This window comes from Phodopus roborovskii, unplaced genomic scaffold (assembly GCF_943737965.1).
Source record: "Phodopus roborovskii unplaced genomic scaffold, PHOROB, whole genome shotgun sequence".
In the NCBI taxonomy this organism is placed as follows: Eukaryota; Metazoa; Chordata; class Mammalia; order Rodentia; family Cricetidae; genus Phodopus; species Phodopus roborovskii.
Window position 1 is genome coordinate 24,000,069 of NW_026126433.1, and position 18,441 is coordinate 24,018,509.

An 18,441-nucleotide genomic window follows, 5' to 3' on the forward strand; every position below is an offset into this window, starting at 1 on the left:
AGACTTTTCTCTCTGAGCCCCAAAGTCCTTCTGTCTGTCACCAGAGGCCTCTTTGGGTTTGTGTGAAGCTTGTAGGATCAGCCAAGGCCAAGGCTCGCCATGAAGAAAGCAAGCTGGTAAGGAGCCAAAGACAGACTCTAGAAGGTGGATGCCCCCAAAGGCTTTTTTCACAGTGTTGCAAGGGGTGTAGTAGTAATACACTTGAACTACTCCTTTCCTTCTTCCAATACAAGCATTTTCATTGGGCAGATGAACTGAACAGGTAAGACACATCACGTAGAATGTAGGGGGCATATGGACTATTTTGAGAAACACATGAGATAACTACAATGTTGAGGGCAGCATCTGGCACAGAGTGAGAATGAATAATGACTATTATTCCCCTTTCCTCTTCCCATTCAAGATGATATCAGATCTGAAAACCATGGCATCACTATGGGTCCAAGGGACATATATACTCTCCCATAGATTTGTGATTTTTTTCCCCCCTGGAGACACAATAGAAAAGGTGACTGTGGAAATCAAAGGTGTCTTCCCATTAGAAGAACGCACCTGTTTGTTTGCAAATGTAATTCACAGACCTCATCAAGGAATTCTAATGGTTCATTCCCGAGCAATTGCAGAGGGCTCACATAGCCTGGCAGAGACACACTGGGGTCTGCCAATCCACCCATGAAATCCTGAAGCCCCTGCTTCCAGTCACCTTTTCATTACGCCTTTAAACACATATTCCCTACCCACCAACCATGCCTATTTTTCTACTAGGGTTTTAAGCAATTTAACAAAGAGATCAACTTCTAAAGAGGTATAAAGAAATACAGCTCAGAGATAGCTTTCTGGTGGAAAAAGCAAGGAAGGCAGGTTATATAAAATTACAGAGTACAATTTGATATTTCTCTCCCCTCCCCAATCCCTTGTTTTTGAGAGAAGCTTAAGGGAGAGGATTTCAGGATCAATTGTTACGTCTTTTATAATGAAAATATCAGGATTTTAAAATCTAGATTTCTTTATATTTTCCCGGATTAAAAGAAGGTTATATTTTCTCTTATTGCATAACAAACATGTTTAATGAAGTTTATTTTCTTGGAACCACTAGAGATGGGACAACTTTTGAATTCTCAGCCAGTGTCTACACAGGGCTTATCACTATGTCAAACCACACTGTAGGTGAATGACAGTAAAAGAAGAGGTATAATCAGTTTTAGCAGGGTTACAGGATAACTACTGGAATAGAAAAATGGTTGGGTGGAGGACAAAGTTATAACTCAATGTAGGAGGCCATCCCCCTGGGATCTAGGTGTGGGGCTTACCATCCCTGGGCTGTCATCTCTCTGGCATTGTCACTTAAATGCTCGGGTACAACCAGCACACAAAGAAACTCTATTCCTTACAGTGAAGGAATGGGCATGTGCCAGGGGGCTGGGAACCAAGGCTATTCCTGGGACACGTAGTCATCCTAGGCACAGCAGACGAAGAGAGACCTGCCACTGTGTGGCTGTTTCTGGGGGCTGACCTAGTTTTCTCATCTCTGGACTTTGTACCTTCTTTGTCCCTAAATAGACCATAATGTCATTCTATGCTCCCACTTAAGCCTGAGGCTAGGAGGCCTCATGGAGGTAAAAGCCTCTTTTGAGTTTGTCTGCCAGCAAGAAACACGTATTCAATTATGAGAGCGGTACTCTGTGACCCTGAATCTCTGCCAAGCAAAAGAAAGCTGCATACACACTCCTGAGTCTTTACAACTCTACAACTTGGAGGACACGAGGAGTGTGTAACCGAGCTACAAATCTTAACACTCCACCCACTGGCCACTAGACCAACTGCCTTAGCCCTCAGCCATTCTAAAAGCTCTTCAAAGTATCCTCTGTCCATTTTTCAACATGTTTCTTCCTGCATCCATCCACCAGGCCACTTACTTCCCTTCTCCCCTCCTTCTAACTCCCAAGTCCTATAGACGATAACTAGCAAGATGTGGAGATATATATATATATATATATATATATATATATATATATATATATATGACAATTCTTTTTACTATACCTGAGACAATCTGCTTAATGTCTTGACATTGGGGGGAATAGATATTTTTAATTTAGATCCTTCCAGAAGGTACAGAAAAATAAAGTACAAACACAAATCACTTGACAATTTTATGATTCAAACCAACAAATGGAAAACAGACAGTTTTGAATGCTGCTAACATAGTTAAGCATGTCATGCCAACCCACTCAACCATCCCATTTCTTGGACCTATTTCTAGAGGTACCAAATATGTCTGAAGATGAAATCACTTCTGTGTAGTGAAGAGGTATCCAGTGTGAAACAGGGGAGACAGAACTGTGAAAAGCCGCTGTTTCCTAAACAGCATTTAGGGTTTTATTAATACTCAAAAGTCAGGTTCCCAAGAAACATGTGTGACATCCAAAATGCTAAACGTGACTGAGGAAAAGGACAAGGGTGTTTCATCTTCGGGCAGAGGGTGGTGATTTTCTGGGAAGACACTGCCTTAGACACCAAGTAGAGGAGTCATGGAAGACGTTAACATTCGCTTCATTCTTGCTTGATATAAACATGAGTTTCCGGAAAAGGCCATCCACAGAACATGAACAAAGTCTCCAGTGAACAAGCTGAGGTGGGGTTTAGCAGTTCATTTACAGTTGAGAAAAACTATTTTCGTCCTTTGGCCAAAAACCATACAAGGGGAGGGAACTTAAAACCCTAGACTACTCGACTCTCTGCATTTTTCTGCTTGACGCTGGATGAAAAAGCCTTAGCTTTTGGCTGCAACTCTATTTATGTAACAACCACAGCTGCTCCCCAAAATAGCTGCTGCTGGCTGCAAGAATTATGGGATTTTGTTGCTTACACTCGAGTCCATTTTCTGTAGCACTCGACTGCATTTTCTTTCCTTCACTTTTGTTGCCTTGGGGCTGGCAGGAGATGCAGAATGTTGCCATTTTGTGGAAAGATTTGAAAGTCAAGGCTCATTTTGGCAAGAACCAATTTGGCATCCTATTCTATTCCGAGGCGATCCTTTGACGATTGGGAACACCTTAACTATCCCTCTTGTAACTTATTCCACCTTCCAAAGGTGGCAGTGTGGCTGATAGTGAGGCCCTTGAAACTCACAACCCTCAAAGAGAAAAACACAGCATTTCTGTGTGTGTGTGTGTGTGTGTGTGTGTGTGTGTGTGTGTGTGTGTAGGACAAACCCAACCCTGGGCTGCTGGCATGGCATTTAATAGGGTACCCTCCCCTGAAAGTAACAAAGAGAACCCTCGTCAAAGCTATCAAACATGATAAAAAAATACAAAAGTTATTTTCTCCTTTTGATTGCTATTTACTTGTGACAATATTTGTTAAAAATATTACTTCTGTCTTTGAGAAGAGATCATCCTCTTCATATAGCATGGAAAAATAAACTCTACTGGACACGCAGTCAACACTCGCCACATCTCCAACATCACCTGTGTCAATGTCCTGTTTCCCTTTATGCAGACACCTTTTACCCATACTACCAGTGCTGGAAACACAATGGAAGGAGGTGGCAAGGCTCATGTAGCATTCTGAAGGGGGAGAATTAGAAAACAACGTGCTTTAATACCTAAGAAAGCCGAAGGTTAAGGGGGTTTCCAGCCCTCCTAAGAAGTCATGGGGGTTGTTCCTTCATTTCTTCTAACCACTCACAGCCCTTCCAAACCAAGGTAGACATCAACTGAAGGGTGGGGAGCCATTTAGGCCAATCACAGTGTCTCTATGAAGGAACACAACTTCCACACCTAGGATCATCTTAAAATGCTGAACTGGATGAATGGGAGAAGACAAGGATACATAAAAACAGTAAAATGTTTATTTCTTAGAAAAAAAAGTGAGGAGGACGAGGGATTCAAAATGATTGTGGTCACACTTCCATTTGCGTCTGAGAAAAGCCAATGCTACAAGCTTAACCCTGCACCAAGAGTCCTAGTAAGTGGAACAACCTGTGGCTCACTCCTATGTCACTTCCAGGAGCCAGGTCACAGCTTACTTTTAACCAACTGTGGCTCTTCTACTTCTGAGCAGAGAAACAAGGCTCACCATGGCCACCATCCCATCTCCAAAGACCCACATTACCAGTGAGAAGCAAGGCTCAGGCCATCTCTGGACCACGTGGAAGAGATGGATAAGGAGGAAAGATGGGAGAAGCTTGACTTCAAAGCAGAACCAGGCTAGAACTGAAGTCTGTATCAGAGTTCATCACTACCTCATCTTATAGAAAACAGGTCGGAGAGCATCGGAAAACCAATAGTATCTTTAAGTGAACTGCACAACTTTGCTGCATACTTGGACACAAGAGAAGTGAAAAGTTGCAACAAGTTTTAACTAGCAGCAACAAAGAAAGTTCCAGAACAGTTTTTTGTTTGTTTGTTTGTTTGTTTTTTGTTTTGTGTGTGTGTTTGTGTTTAGCAATATTCCTTTGCAGGTTCATTAAGAAACACTGTAATTTAATGGGGCATACGATATGGAACGATCTTCATTTGCTATAGTGCTGTTCGGTGAAGAGAACCGACCTTTGCAAAGGTTTCAACTGGGGTGTAACCTATTTACACAGTAGTAGCTCCTGGTCTGAGTGGGAGAACCGATGCTATGTTATATCCTCTTCTTCAGAACAGTAATCCCGACCCTGGGAATAAAAAAAAAGGACACATGAATAAAAACAACAAAACAAAACAAACAAACAAAAACACAGGGCCCAAAACAGTTACTGGTGATAATTTCTTCCAGTTTAAGTCTGCTTTGCAATGGAATGCAGGTTTCATCTGTGACTGCTGGGTGCAGAGCGGTGCATCACATACATGTGCTGGCTGATTTTTAAGCTCCATTTATCTCAAGGCACGATATACCACACCTACAGTAAGCTCTGTTAAGATGCTGGCAAGAATTTATGTCAACTTATATTACAGGCGCGTATGAGACGGCGCTCACACAAAGAAATTAAAGAGATGAAGCAGACAGGAGTCTTATCTCTCTCTCATCAGGGAGACTCAACAGTCACTTTCTGCTACTCATATTCTACAGCTCCAACCCCATGCATGCAATGTAAAATGTCAAAGGAGGAGGAAATGTAATCAAGGGATGCTCGAGTTTTAATTCACTCTAAAATGGTTTAAAGGAACAGCAAACAAGGATGTTATGAACATGTGTGACAGATCTGGGGCTGTGCCTGGTCCAAATGAATGACTTCAAGGACATGAGGCTTCCATGTGCCTGCCAGCAAGCAGGTTCTTGGCAGGCTTAAGGCCAGTAGGGAATGGCTGCTTTTGAGCATCTTTTATCCCCTTGCCACTATGATGACACAGCTGGGACCAGGTTTGAAGCTTGGTATTTGACCTGGCTGGGTTGTCTTGATCAACATATGTAACCTTCTGAGGACAAGTCTCCACAGACAGAACTACCTTTCTGATTCATCACAATGTCAAAGGCCAGGCTTTTGTGAAAGGTCAAGTGTCAGGGCCCATTTGTTATTGAGTCTGTTCCATCTTGACTTAAGGTCATAGAGTTCAAACCTATACTTGCTCCTCAAGGTACAACAGGATGTTTGGCGAAAAGTGTGGGTAGCTGATGTCTTGCTCCTCGAGACCAAATAATAGTAAATTTGACTTAGGGTGTGGTCTCTAGATGTACTGCGTATTAAGGAGGTAATTACCTTTGTTTGTTTCTTATATCATAATAAGAAAGTCTTTTGCCCACCTCTTTGATTGGGGTATATAAAAACAATGAGTAAGAAACTTGAAGCATCTGCAGTATTCACTGAGAGCCCTCCTGACTCCATCTTCTGTCTTTTGTCTTTCTTTCTCAATCCTCACTCCCCCTTTCAGGCATGATTCAACAGGTTGGCTGGGCCCAACAGTCAAGATGGATTATTTTGTTTGTACCCCTCACTGATTTCTCTTTTCAAATATAAACTAGATGCTCTATATTTGGGGACAAACACTTCTTTAAAAGCAGAAATTTTGGCTGGCCATTGGTGGTGCATGCCTTTAATCCCAGCACTTGGGAGGCAGAGGCAGGCAGATCTAGAGAGCTAGTTCCAGGACAGCCTCCAAAACAACACAGAGAAACCCTGTCTCAAAAAACAAAACAAAACAAAACAAACAAATAAACACAAGGCTCTACAACACATAAAAATGAGAACCTTAAATAATGTAAGTTGTGTATGACAATGGATGTTCCCATCGTTTATCTTATTTGATAAGCAAGCCATTTATTCCATACTATTTTCTTGTTAACTATTTTATAGTACACTTATTTCAGGCAAGTTCAACTCATACTTTGTTGCTTATTTTGTTTCTGTTTACTCTATCTCATCTTTGCAGATGGTATGCATGGAATATTGGTTACAAATAATTCTTTGTTTACTGTGCACATACTCCTTTGATTTTAGGCTGATTTTTTAAATATTATAAATCATATTTCATTAGATTAAAGAAACTAGAATTCTTGGCTATTTAAGGTATTTTTCTAACCTCTCAGCCCACAGCTACTTTCAGCATATTCAGTAAACTAACTTACTTTTCTTCTTTCTCTTTCTTTCTTCTTCCTTCCTTCCTTCCTTTCTTTCTTTCTTTCTTTCTTTCTTTCTTTCTTTCTTTCTCTCTCTCCCCATCCCTCTCTCTTTCTTTTTTTCAAACAAACCCAAAATCTTCTAAATAATTGGAATGCACTTTTGAAAGCACCAGTGATTATATTTTTAATGAGACTATTCCTCAAATATATAACATGCTTACATATTTCTTTGTTATCTATCTGCACACTGGGAATGTTTCACATTTTCCTAATGCTGAAGTGTCACTATAATGAATTATTAAACACATGTCTGGGTGCTAATCCTGGCTGTATTCCTTACTAATATTGGTACCTTGATCAAGTTACCTCTTTGAGGCTCAGTTTTCTTATTGATGAAATAAAAATAATGACAGTTATCTGGCATGGCTGTTCAAAGTTGGTATTAATAGTGTCTAAATGGTACCTGGCAAATTAATTTGTTCATGGTGTGTACATACATGTATACAAATGTGTTTCACATACAAAAAGAAAACAAAATAAACCAGCAAACACACACTACCACATAATAAAGCCTTGGGATCTGCAGAAGCAGGAATGGTCACCCATTCCTTGACAAACAGCCCCCGACTGCCTGTTCTGTCAGAATGAGCCACTACACAGCCCGATCGAGTTTCCTCCACCATCAGACTGCAGTCCCATATGCCTTGCAGAATGGAAGTCCAGTGTCTACTGAGGTTTGAGTCACTGGCAGTGTAACGCCTCTAGGGGACAGAGAAAATGGGTAACCAATGCTCCCAAGAAGAGTATGCAGGCAGTATTCACCCCATGACAGTCTTCCCAGTGACATGGCTCACGATGACAGCATCCCAAGCTTTGTCCCAGACCAGGCAGGAGCCACCTTCTCAGCCATCAACTGGAGAGTTATAAAGGAGAGGAGACCCCCCTCCCACAAGGTTCCTGACCACTGGGAGTTTATTCTCCAGCATGGGATACAGGACACATACAAATCTAGCAGCACAAGCTTACAAGTATCAAAGCAATGGGCTCTGTGTGGCTGTAACTGGGGAGGTTCAGACTGGGCTTGGAGATGGATGCTGGGTAAGCAGCTGGGCAGGATAGGCTGGGGTCAGAGTTCTCATGGAGATTTCATTAGCATAGAAAAGTGCACCTGTGTAGGGGAAATTGTGGCCAGCCTACCCAAGCGGCAGTCGCCCTGTCCTGGGTGCTCAGGCCAGCTCACAGGCGCAAGCAGTCATTTCCTCCCTGAGCCAAGCTGCCAAGCCTGCCTCAATACCCAGAGACAGCTGCCAGGGACACGCCTGCCAGCAGATACCAATGAGAAAAGGACTTACAGCAGAGTCAGCCCCGAGCCAATAGGACCTCGGGAGGGGGTATAAAGGCAGGCCTAACTTCCTAAGTCTGCAGCATGGCTGATACTCCCTCACTGACTTCACACCCCCTCCCCCAAGGGGTGTCCTAGTAGGGTAACCCAGCACACCTGGGTAAAATGACAGGCTTTGGTTTCTTGGGCACAGTCACTTTCTCTATCCCATAAGGCTATGATAAGGGTTATGTGCGTAAAAATATTTCTTTCTGTCAGATAGTCATTAAATGTTAGTTGCTGTCACTGTTATTGTTTCAGGCTCCCAGTAGTGGTGAAAAGCCTTATTTGTGAGTGAGGGCAGTGGTCACAAAGTGAGACCTGACAGTCCATGGAAAAGAACTCCCTCCCCCTCCCCAGCAGTAAGTCCCAGGCTGATCTGAATCCCAATCCCATACATGAGGACAAATTCTATGACAAAAACTAAAGTCCCTTCCCATCTTATGTTAAAGTAAGGCCTCACATCTAAGTGGTTTAGCTAGCTCATGTGAGGTTGGACGGGCCCCTCTACTATGAGGAAGTACACGCTTGCACGCGCGCATGCGCGTACACACACACACACACACACACACACACACACACACACACACCATAACAAAAAACCTAAGAGACCATTTCAGATACTGCAGGTTTACTGACAGCACACAAAGGCCCTCTATCACACCCCTTGAGGGACAAAGCTGAATAAACCCTCTGTCTAAGCCAGACCCTGAGACTTGCATTTCCGGAGAATTTGTTCCCCTAAATTTTTCTAATTATTACGAGGAGAAGGAAAAAACCCACACAAGTTGCTTTGCAGACATCATTTCATTTATTATTCATATCGACTCTGCAGGGTAGGAATAGAGTCTCGTGGCTTGTGAGCAATCTCAGAGAAGCCCAAGATCCCAGAGCTAATCTCTACTTTCTGGGGAGGCCATAGTAACTTGATAAGAAAATTCAAATTCCAGTTGGTTTCATTTTTCTTATCTCCTGATGGCAGCTCAGAGGATGAAATACTTTGGGAACAAAGACTTCAGAGATCAGGACATACAGCAGCTAAGAGGTACCACATGGCGTGAAGTCCTAAGTGACACAGAGACTTGCTGGGAGGGCTCCAATCCCCATATCCCACGAGTCCTCCCATTTGCACACTGAGTCTAATGGGCAAGCCAGGGAACCAGCTTCTGCTGACAGGACTTCATGTCTCGTTTAAATTGTTTAAAGAAATTCTAAAACCAGAATGGTCAAACTTTCAGCAGTCAGGGAGGCAGGGAATAGGATTGAGCAGGCTGGGGACACACAGTAAGTCTCTTAGGGGAAGAATGCCCTTCCACACCCATAAGGGGACCCAAATTGTGGAAGCCTCTGTAAAGACCCTTTATGCAATTGTGTGCTAGTCACAATTCCAGCCTTGGGTAAAGGACCCACCAAAGAATTTTCCAGGAGGCCCCAGCACATTACAAAAATGGAAACTGCAAATGACGCTGTCAAAAAAGGATCATTTCAAAGAGCCACAGGGGCATTTTTGTACAAATTCAAATGATAGGAAAATCTGGGTCTGGTGGCACAGACCTGTCATTTTTAGCCACTTGGGAGGCTGAGGCAGGAGGAGGTTTCCAAGTTCAAGACCAGCCTGGGCAACTTAACGAAACCCTGTACCCAAAAAACAATAACAAAGAGATGGTACAGCTTAGTGATAAAGTGTTTATTTAGCATGTCCCAGCCCAGGCACCACAAAACAATACAAATGGTAACTATGCTGGAACAGTGCAGCAAAGTCCTGCCTTCCTGTAGCCCCCAGAGAAGATATGCTCTTGGCCTCTGGACCCCGTGGATATTAATCCCTGCAATTCCATGGCAACCTTGGTTCCATTTCCTGAGTCTAACCTGTCTCTATATACCTCAAGTCTCCTTTGATTCTAAATTAGTTTCCTCCTCTTTTTCCTTCTCTTTGCCCTTCCTCTTCTTCCTTCCTTCTCCTCCTCCTTGTCCTTCTCCTCCTCCCCCGCCTTCTTCTCTCCCCCGCCTTCTTCTCCCGCCTCTTTAAAAGACACATCCAAAACAAGCAAACATTGGCCGTATCCTAGAAATACAGCTTAAGCTGCATGGAAATTAAGTATCTGACAGTGTACTAAATCTTAAAAGTTTACCAGAGCATAACACTGAACTTATGTTTATATGAGGACATGTTAACTAAGCAGTTAAATACTTGGTGTGTGTGTGTGGGGGGGAGTGGGTATGTGTGTGTGTGTGTGTGTGTGTGTGTATGGGTGTGTGTATGTGTGTGGACATGTTAAAAACAAACCTTTAGCATAGGAGTTAAAACAAGAAAAAATATAAAAGCAACTTCAAGCAGAGGAGATAGTTCAATCTGTAAAGCTCCTGCCTTGCAAGCAAGGGGACATGGTTCAATCCCCAGAACCCATGTAAAAGCTGCGTGCTGGAGCTGTGGACATGGCCTAGAGGATAAAGCTCTTGATGTACAAGTTTGAGAACCAGAGTCTGGATCTCCAGAAGTCACTTAAGAAGCCGGGAAGGGATGTTGGCCACCTGTGACCCCAGCAAGCAGAAAGCAGGTTTGGGGCTTCTGAAGCAAGCTGGCTAGCCAGATTAGCCAATGTGGCAAGCTCCAGATTCAGAGAGACTTTGTCTCAATAAATAGAAAATGACCAAGGCAGACACTCATATCAGCTTCAAGCCTCCACATACGTGTACACACGTGCACCTGCCTCCCCGTCCCCCAACAGCTGGGCATGGTGGAGTGTGTTCTAATTCTAGTGCCAAGGATGTGGAGACAGAGGACTCCTGGAATTCGCTGGCCAGCCAGTCTAGCCTAACCTGTGAGCTCTAGGCCAGTGAGAGACTCTACCTCAAAGGAAGTAGATGGCATTCTTGAGGATGACCTTCAGGGTTGTCTTTTGGCACACATACACACATACACGCACACATACACACCTTTGTATGCATGCACCTATACTCACACATTAGAAAAGGGAAAACTTCACACTAGCAAAAACAGCCAAAAGATTTACCACGTAATCTGTGAGAAAATTCATAAAAAAAATTTTAAAATGAAGATATAAGAGAAGTAAAGATCCTAAAGAGAAGTAAATCACAGAGAGTGAATACAAGCAAAAAGCAAAGAGAAAAATAATCTGCTTTAGCAATAATTAGGGATAAGATACTCGGGGCGGCCAGTTCTCGAGGGTGTACAGTGGGATGCAGCTCTCAATCAGTGCTAGCTGTGACAAGTATGGCTGCTTTTAAAGTGGCCTGGTAATCTCTAAGCCCAGTGAAGATTTGTATCCCCTTTAATACCAATCAGAGAAATAAAACCCAAAGGCACATGATTAGAGTGGGAACGAAGACTGACTATAAATAGGAAAGTCATTAATCACACAATAGTAGTGTTTGAAAACTAGAGTGCTGATGGCTCTGCAGGTGGGCAAACTTACTAAAAACCATCGGCCCATGCATGTAACATCAGTTTGCTTCATGGTGTATGAATTATACCTTGGCAAAGTTGTCAGTTTTATAATTACAAGTATTTATCTTGTAGCCCCCCCCTTTTTATAAGGCATGGGAAGAAGTATTCCAAAACAGGTATATGTTCACACATCCAGGCAGTAGTGGTGTATGCCTTTAAGCCCAGTGCTTGAGAGCAGAGGCAGGCAAATTTCTGTGACTTCAAGGCCAGCCTGGTCTACAGAGTGAGTTCTAGGGCTGCCTGAGCTACACAGAGAAACCCTACCTCAAAAAACATCTGTCTGTCTGTCTGTCTGCCTACGCTTACCACTAGACAGACAGCTGCAGGAATCTCATGCATCTTCTCTGCCTGAAACAGTCTTTTATTCCCATGCACTCACTACTCTCTTCCTTCCTACTTCTCCAGCATTTACTACCTGGCTACTTGACTCTGTATGAGCTGGGTTTAATATGATATCTTCCTGTCACTCTGTCCCCAGATACTCCAAGAAGAACCCGTCTCTCCCCCTCTCAGAGGTTCTTCTTTACCCCAACAGGCTGTACTGTAATTCTGTCCACAGTGTAAGCTTCTGGTTCTTGCTCACCTCCATCCTTTGGTGTCGACGGAACCCTGTGTTTTCTATTACATCACCTGTGAACATCCCAATTTGAGAGGAGGCTGCTGAATGGCAGTAATGGGAAAGTGCCCTGCATTCTGAGAGAAGGAAGCTGTCCACAGATTTGGGATCCCACTGGAGGAAGCGGCACCCCTTTGAACAATTCAACTGCATCAGCTGTAGCTACAGTGTGAGTGCGGGTCAGGCCAGCTTGTGTTGCTAGAACAGTAAGGAAGCGAGGGAAAGGCAGGAGTGATGAAGGTGGGGTTAGAAGTTGACACTAGAACCCCACTGCTCATTAGGCCCCATTTCTATTTATTTAAGTAATTTCTAGGTGAAGCATCTGTGGGATCATGCCCAGTAGGTTGGTTTTCCTTGTCAGTTTCATGCACACTAGGCAAGTGTTCTGCCCCAGCCACATACTCGGGTTTGAATGACTGTTACCATTCTATAACAGCCTCTACCGGAACTTTACTGCTTTCTGAGTAGCAAGGAGTATTTGATTAATAAAGTGTGATTGTCCCATCTGAATGGGAATTTCCCTTCCCAAAACAGGAACAAGCTGTTCCTTCTAGGTATGATTACTGTGAGGCACTGGCACCCAAGTCCTGTGGAATGTGGACATTCAACCTTGAACAAGAAGCAAGGGCAGAGAACCATGCTCTATAGCTACAGCATCTAAGAGCCACTAGCCAGAATGCAGAGGAAACACAATGGGGAGGGGGCTGTGGTCTCAGAACTCCCTGTAGGACTGTGGGCTGGAAGCACAGGTCCTCCTCGGGGCTGAAAATGTTGGAGCCTTTTGAGTCACACACTACTTTCAGCTCCGTTTTTGTTTACAGCCTAATGACAGCTTACAACAACAGTTTAAATGCAGAAGAAATGCTGAAGAAAACAAAAAATAATTAGCTGCCCTGTTAAAGTCTCCTCCCCCGGCTTATTTCATTAGAAAAATCAATGGAGGCATTAATGGCTGTCTCTGTCTCTAATGAGCTTTATTCTAATTAGACTCACACATTATTATTTCAGTTGGGAAAAGGCCTTGTTGGTGAGGAGCAGCAGAGCATGACAGCCTCTGGCTGCTGCTTTGGCCATGTTCAGGAGGGATCACCATGATAATACAAGTGATGGCAATCCTGGTATATAGGATGTTTCATTTTCAAGACAGTACACATATTAACTACCCCCCATTCATTGTATCCATACTACCATCCACCATTAGTACTCAGAAGTGTTAAAGCTCCCATTTCCCAAGCTCTGCCTGACACTGGTATATGCATCACTTCAGGATACGGAACCTGGGATGTCTACCTCCTCCAGGCCACACTGAACCCATGTTTCTTTGGCAAAGCCAGCTAATGGGCACTTGAAGTTCTGTTCCATCTGGCCCTTGCTACAGCTTAACCTGTGCAGCCAAATCCCCATAAAACAAGTGTGAGGTCGGGCATGGTGGTGCCAATTATCCCAGCACTCTGAGGCAGAGGCAGGAGGACTGTGGGTTTGAGACAAGCTTGGGCTACATATTGTGGCACTGTTTCAAAATAACATCAACTGCAAACCCCCAAAAGTATCTGGGGCTACCAAAAATTGAATTTCCTGTGATTTTTCAAATACTGCGAAATCTTATTTTGTCTCTTCATTATGTAAAGACCATTGTCATCTTGTGGGCTAGATGTAGCCTGGTTCCTGTAGTTTGTCTGTTCCAGTTCCAGAAAGCACACCAAAGATCCCGCCCCACACCAAGAGGCCAACACTGTGCTGCTCAAGGGTTCTGCTCCTTCCCATTCCCTGCAGATCAAACACCAGAGCAAATTTCTACCCAGAGAGATTTACCATTTCTTCTGGGATGAACCAAATTCTTCAAGACACCAACTTAGAAAACATCTGCAAAGTGGCAACTTATAAAATATTGTTCATGATCCACCAAAGAGAAAATGGTAGCAACCAAAACAAAATTTAACAATTCATCTACAATCTCATCTCCCCATTAAATCTGAATTTTCAAGTTTCATCGACTTCTTCATCCATCTAAACAGCATTCTCTTGTGATTTCTATTCTGTGACAGGCAAAAATTTTTTTATGTCATCACCTCCTCTACTGGACATTATTTTCTTAAAATTTCCCTGTTGTGATTGTGTGTGTGATGATAAATAGGTGTGCCATAATTTTTTGTGGAAAATTTCCAGGCTACCTGGACTTAATTCTAAGAGAATCTTAAGAGTCTCACCCCAAGCCAGGAACTCTAGTACAACCTACTTGGTGGATAGGGGCCTTGTAGGTGTCCCTGAGGTTCGTTTCCTTTTGAACCATTGGCGAATCTAGATTTGATCTATTTGCCTCATGACAGAGATGTGATTCCACATTCTCGAGTGCCTTTATAACCCCAAGTTAAGGTGTTTAAGCTAGAATTTATAGTGAGGATGGATGGCTGTTCGGGAAGATGATCACATTAATCACATTCCCATTTTTCCTTGCAGTTGTCACCAGCAAGAGTTTTGGGACCATCAGCTTGTTGTTGGCTTACAGACACCCTGTTGTCCTTTTCCCTCAAAGCCACTAAGGCTGTCTAGATGGTGACTGGCCTAGCTAGTCACCATGGAGGAGTGAAGGAGGCTGCTCACCACTCTCAACTGCTCCATAGACAAGGCCCACAGAGGACGGCCAATTTTTAACATGGTGTTTTTTCTTTCTCCCCACAAAGGGAGTGAGTGCCATTGCCTGCTGAAGTAGGAGCTCACCTTCCTTTCCTTTCTCTTGGCTTTCAGAACAGGAAACATAGGGGACAGCTTAGGAACCATGAAAGATAGAACATGAGCTAACCTAGCAGGAAGCAGAGAGGCCTCTTGAATTCTGGGTTAGGAGAACACTTCCACATGGCTTTCTTCTTCTTCTTCTTCCAGGGCATGGCTAACTTGCCCACATTCCAGAAAGGAAGACTCAAGGGGTCCACTGCATTTTCACTGTATGTCTGCAGTTGTCAACCCAACATATTTCCTAAGACTGTGGTATGTTGGGAGGGTGGCAACCAAGTAGATTTCGGACAAAATGTAAAATCCCTGTGTATGTGGAGACTGCTTGGTTCAATGGGTTATGATGCCAATTAAATTTAGTGAGACTACATGTCTGACCAACCAGCCAACAAGAGCAGCACTTCATAGAGGCTAGACAATTCAGTTTTATTTGTGACTATGACTATGGAGGCCTTGGGAATAGTTTCAAGTGAAATCTAAAATAGGAATGTTTCAGGTGACCTAGTACATGGCCCTCTGCCTGGATGTTAATGCCCCCTGGAGATTTCCTTCCAGATAGCTGCACATACTGGGTGTAGTGGAAGGTGGGAGCCAGGCCAGTGGCCACTGTGTAATCTGCTTTTTTCCCACTTTGACATCGCTTGACTTTGAGAAATTTACGTTTCAGAGCAGTACAAAGAATGGAACGAACACTGTACAAAACCCAGAAGTCCTCGTATTTTGTGTCACGATCTATTTTTCACCCTTCCACCTAGAACATGAAATTACAATGGCCACAGGCTTGGTATTCACCTTCTCAGCTTTTTTCTTTTTCTATATCAACCCCTGACTGTGGTGATATATTACTTATGATTTATTAAAGCTTGCCTAGGGGTACAGAAAGCAAAGCTAGCCACAAGCCATAGAGCCAGGCAATGGTGATACATAACTTTAATCCCAGCAGCCATACTAACTAGCCATGCAGCCAGGCAGAGATGGCATATACTTTTAATCCCAGGACTCAAGAGACAAGCAGATGGATCTCTGTTAGTTCAAGGCCACACTGAGTTACATGAAACTGGGCCAGTCCTATAGAGAAATTGCTCATATAAAGGCGATCTCAGTGCTTGGGACCACACATCTTTAATCCCAGCACTAGGGAGGTAAAACAGGAAGAACCAAAGGGTCTCATGAGAGATTTAGTCTCCAGCCATGCTGAGGATAGGACAGCTCTTTTGGCCTGAGATAGAGGTAAGAGGTAGTGGCTTGGCTGCTTCGCTTCTCTGATCTTCAGCTTGAAGCTTGAACCCCAATAACAACCACTAAGTTTTTATTTTTTGAGTTACAACTGATACACTCTCACACCAACCTTATTTTAGATAATTTAATATTTCTATTATATTGATGACATGCTAGTTTTACTGTACCAAATATAACATCTTTTATGTGTCTGAACATTTAAAAGCACATAAATACTTGTCACTTACAGATATTTCATATAGAACATACCACACTAAAGTGAACATATGCACACGCATTTATCATATGCCTGTCAATACCTGACAGATGACTGGTATCTGGTATCTATTTGTTAACGTTAAGTATAAATATATACCATAGTATTTTTTACAACACACTTTTTATACAACTACTCTATTCACTTAATAATACCATTTGAGAAATGTAACTGTGCCATCAATACATCTGGTTCATTTCTTTTAACTGTTGTGTAATACTGGGATATAGAAGATTTAATTTGCTCCTCTGCTGCATATTCGGTTGCTTCCAGCTTTTAAAATTTTCATTTTTGCTATTTAACACAGATTGCTATGGTGAATTTAACTGTATTATGTAAGAGAATTTCAAGGGCATATACCTAGTAATGCAAGAGTCTTTAATAGTTTGAGTTACACATTTCATATTACATAACTTGACAACAGACCTTTTGATGTTTTTAATGTTACATATGGATTCCAAACTAGTTCCGGATCTGTGTCTGGGAATCACTCATCACTAATAAGGTGGATGCTGAATAAGGATGCTCCCCTGATCCTTGTGTCTGCCATCACTCATTGGTACCCTGAGAGAAGGCAGCTTTGAATGGCCAGCTCCCAACTTCCAAAAATCAAGGATGAAAATCTGAGTGTAAAACATTTTGGTGGTGCTCTAGCTGCTGTATTTATAAAGGACAACTGAAGTGAGGGCAGCTCTAGGGAAGAGCAGACCATGTCTCCATGCAGCAGGTTTCCCCAGGGATAACAGAGGTCTCAGCGTAAACACAGAGTGTGTCATAATTCTCTCCTGACTGACAGACACTGGCCAGCTTCGCTTCAGAGGAAGATGAAGTGGGAGGGATGGGGTAAGACATTCTGCACAGTTCCTTATAATCAACAATTATGGCTCCGGGGTTCTTAAAGGCCAGAGGGTGTTCACACTTCACTAGTGGTTTCTAGACCAGGGTCACTGTCATGACAATTATTAAGTCATCTGCACAAAGCTATGCAGCAGGAATAAAAACAAAACAGGACTGAGTCATGCCCTTGCCCCTTGCAATCACAGATTTAATTAGGCTATACATGTGGGAGAGAGAGATGGCAAGGCGAGGGGGTGAAGGGAGAGATGCAAAAGACGTGGCTGTAGTTTTATGACTGTTCATCACGGAGCAAGACATTGGTATTGCGGTGTGTGTGTGTGTGTGTGTGTGTGTGTGTGTGTGTGTGTGTGTGTATGACTGCATACTTCTCCATGCATGTGTGTATGGAGACCAGAGGTTGATGCCACTGTTTTAGCTAACCTGGCTGGCCAGAGAGCCCCAAGATGCTCCTGAGTCCCTTCCCTCAGCACTGAGGTTACAGATGTGTGCCACTGTGCCACAGCCTTTTACTGCCTATTAAGGACTGAACTCAGCTCTTTTTGTTCAAGCAAGCACTTTACCAACAGCGCCATCTCCCTAGCCCTGCAGCAAATTGTTGTATATCATGATAACGGCAGCCAAGTCCACTTCCAATTAACACCTGACATGACTTCCCTGGCATGTGAGGTAGGCCATATGATGTTCTTTAGGCTTGTACATAATATTCCCATGTTTTCTCAGCAGTCTCAGGCATGGAAGGAGTCTTTAAATACATTGCCAGAAAGTAAAGCTTTGTCGTGTATTTGGTTCTCCAGCAACTCAGAGACTCAATGCCCTGAAAAGAGTTGTTCACCCAGAACTCAGCATCACAGGCATAACTTCACCAGATCAAGAGTATGCTTTTTTTGATGCCTGGTGTACTGACTCCAGGCATGGGTCATGCTGACCAAATCTGATGTAATAGAGAAGGGCCCCTGAAATAAATAACTTCATACACGCAGATATCATAACCTTTCTTACCAACTAGAATAGTTTTGAGCCCATGGAAATCAGGCCCTCCAGGGACCTAACTATTTTCCAAGTGTAAATAAATGGTTGTTTGGTAGATAGAGATGTCCAGAGAAACTAAGTTTCATCTTAAAATGAACTAGTTTCAAATTTATATACTACTCTTCCTTAGACATTTCCTCAAAAACCATCGCTTGCAGTAATCCCTACCAAGAGAGCCAAGGTCTCAAAATCATGCAAGAATAGGAGGGACCTAGAGAGGTACTTTTATGTAGAAGAATGAAGGGAAGTGAGAAAGGAAGGAGAAATGGGTTTGTGTGGAAGGGATTTCCATTGCTGGCTTACAGTTTGTCTTC

The 18,441-nt window shown here is 43.1% G+C and overlaps 1 protein-coding gene across 1 annotated transcript in view; it reads right to left on the reverse strand.

Moving 5' to 3' along the window:
- Positions 1 to 3,831: 3,831 nt before the first annotated feature.
- The window catches only part of CUNH1orf21 (chromosome unknown C1orf21 homolog), a 102,522-nt gene continuing 87,912 nt past the window's right edge, over positions 3,832 to 18,441 (reverse strand). Inside the window, exon 5 of the mRNA XM_051185966.1 lies at positions 3,832 to 4,666. Coding sequence (XP_051041923.1) covers positions 4,628 to 4,666 — 39 coding nt within the window. The 3' untranslated portion in view covers positions 3,832 to 4,627. The remainder of the gene's footprint in view (positions 4,667 to 18,441) is intronic.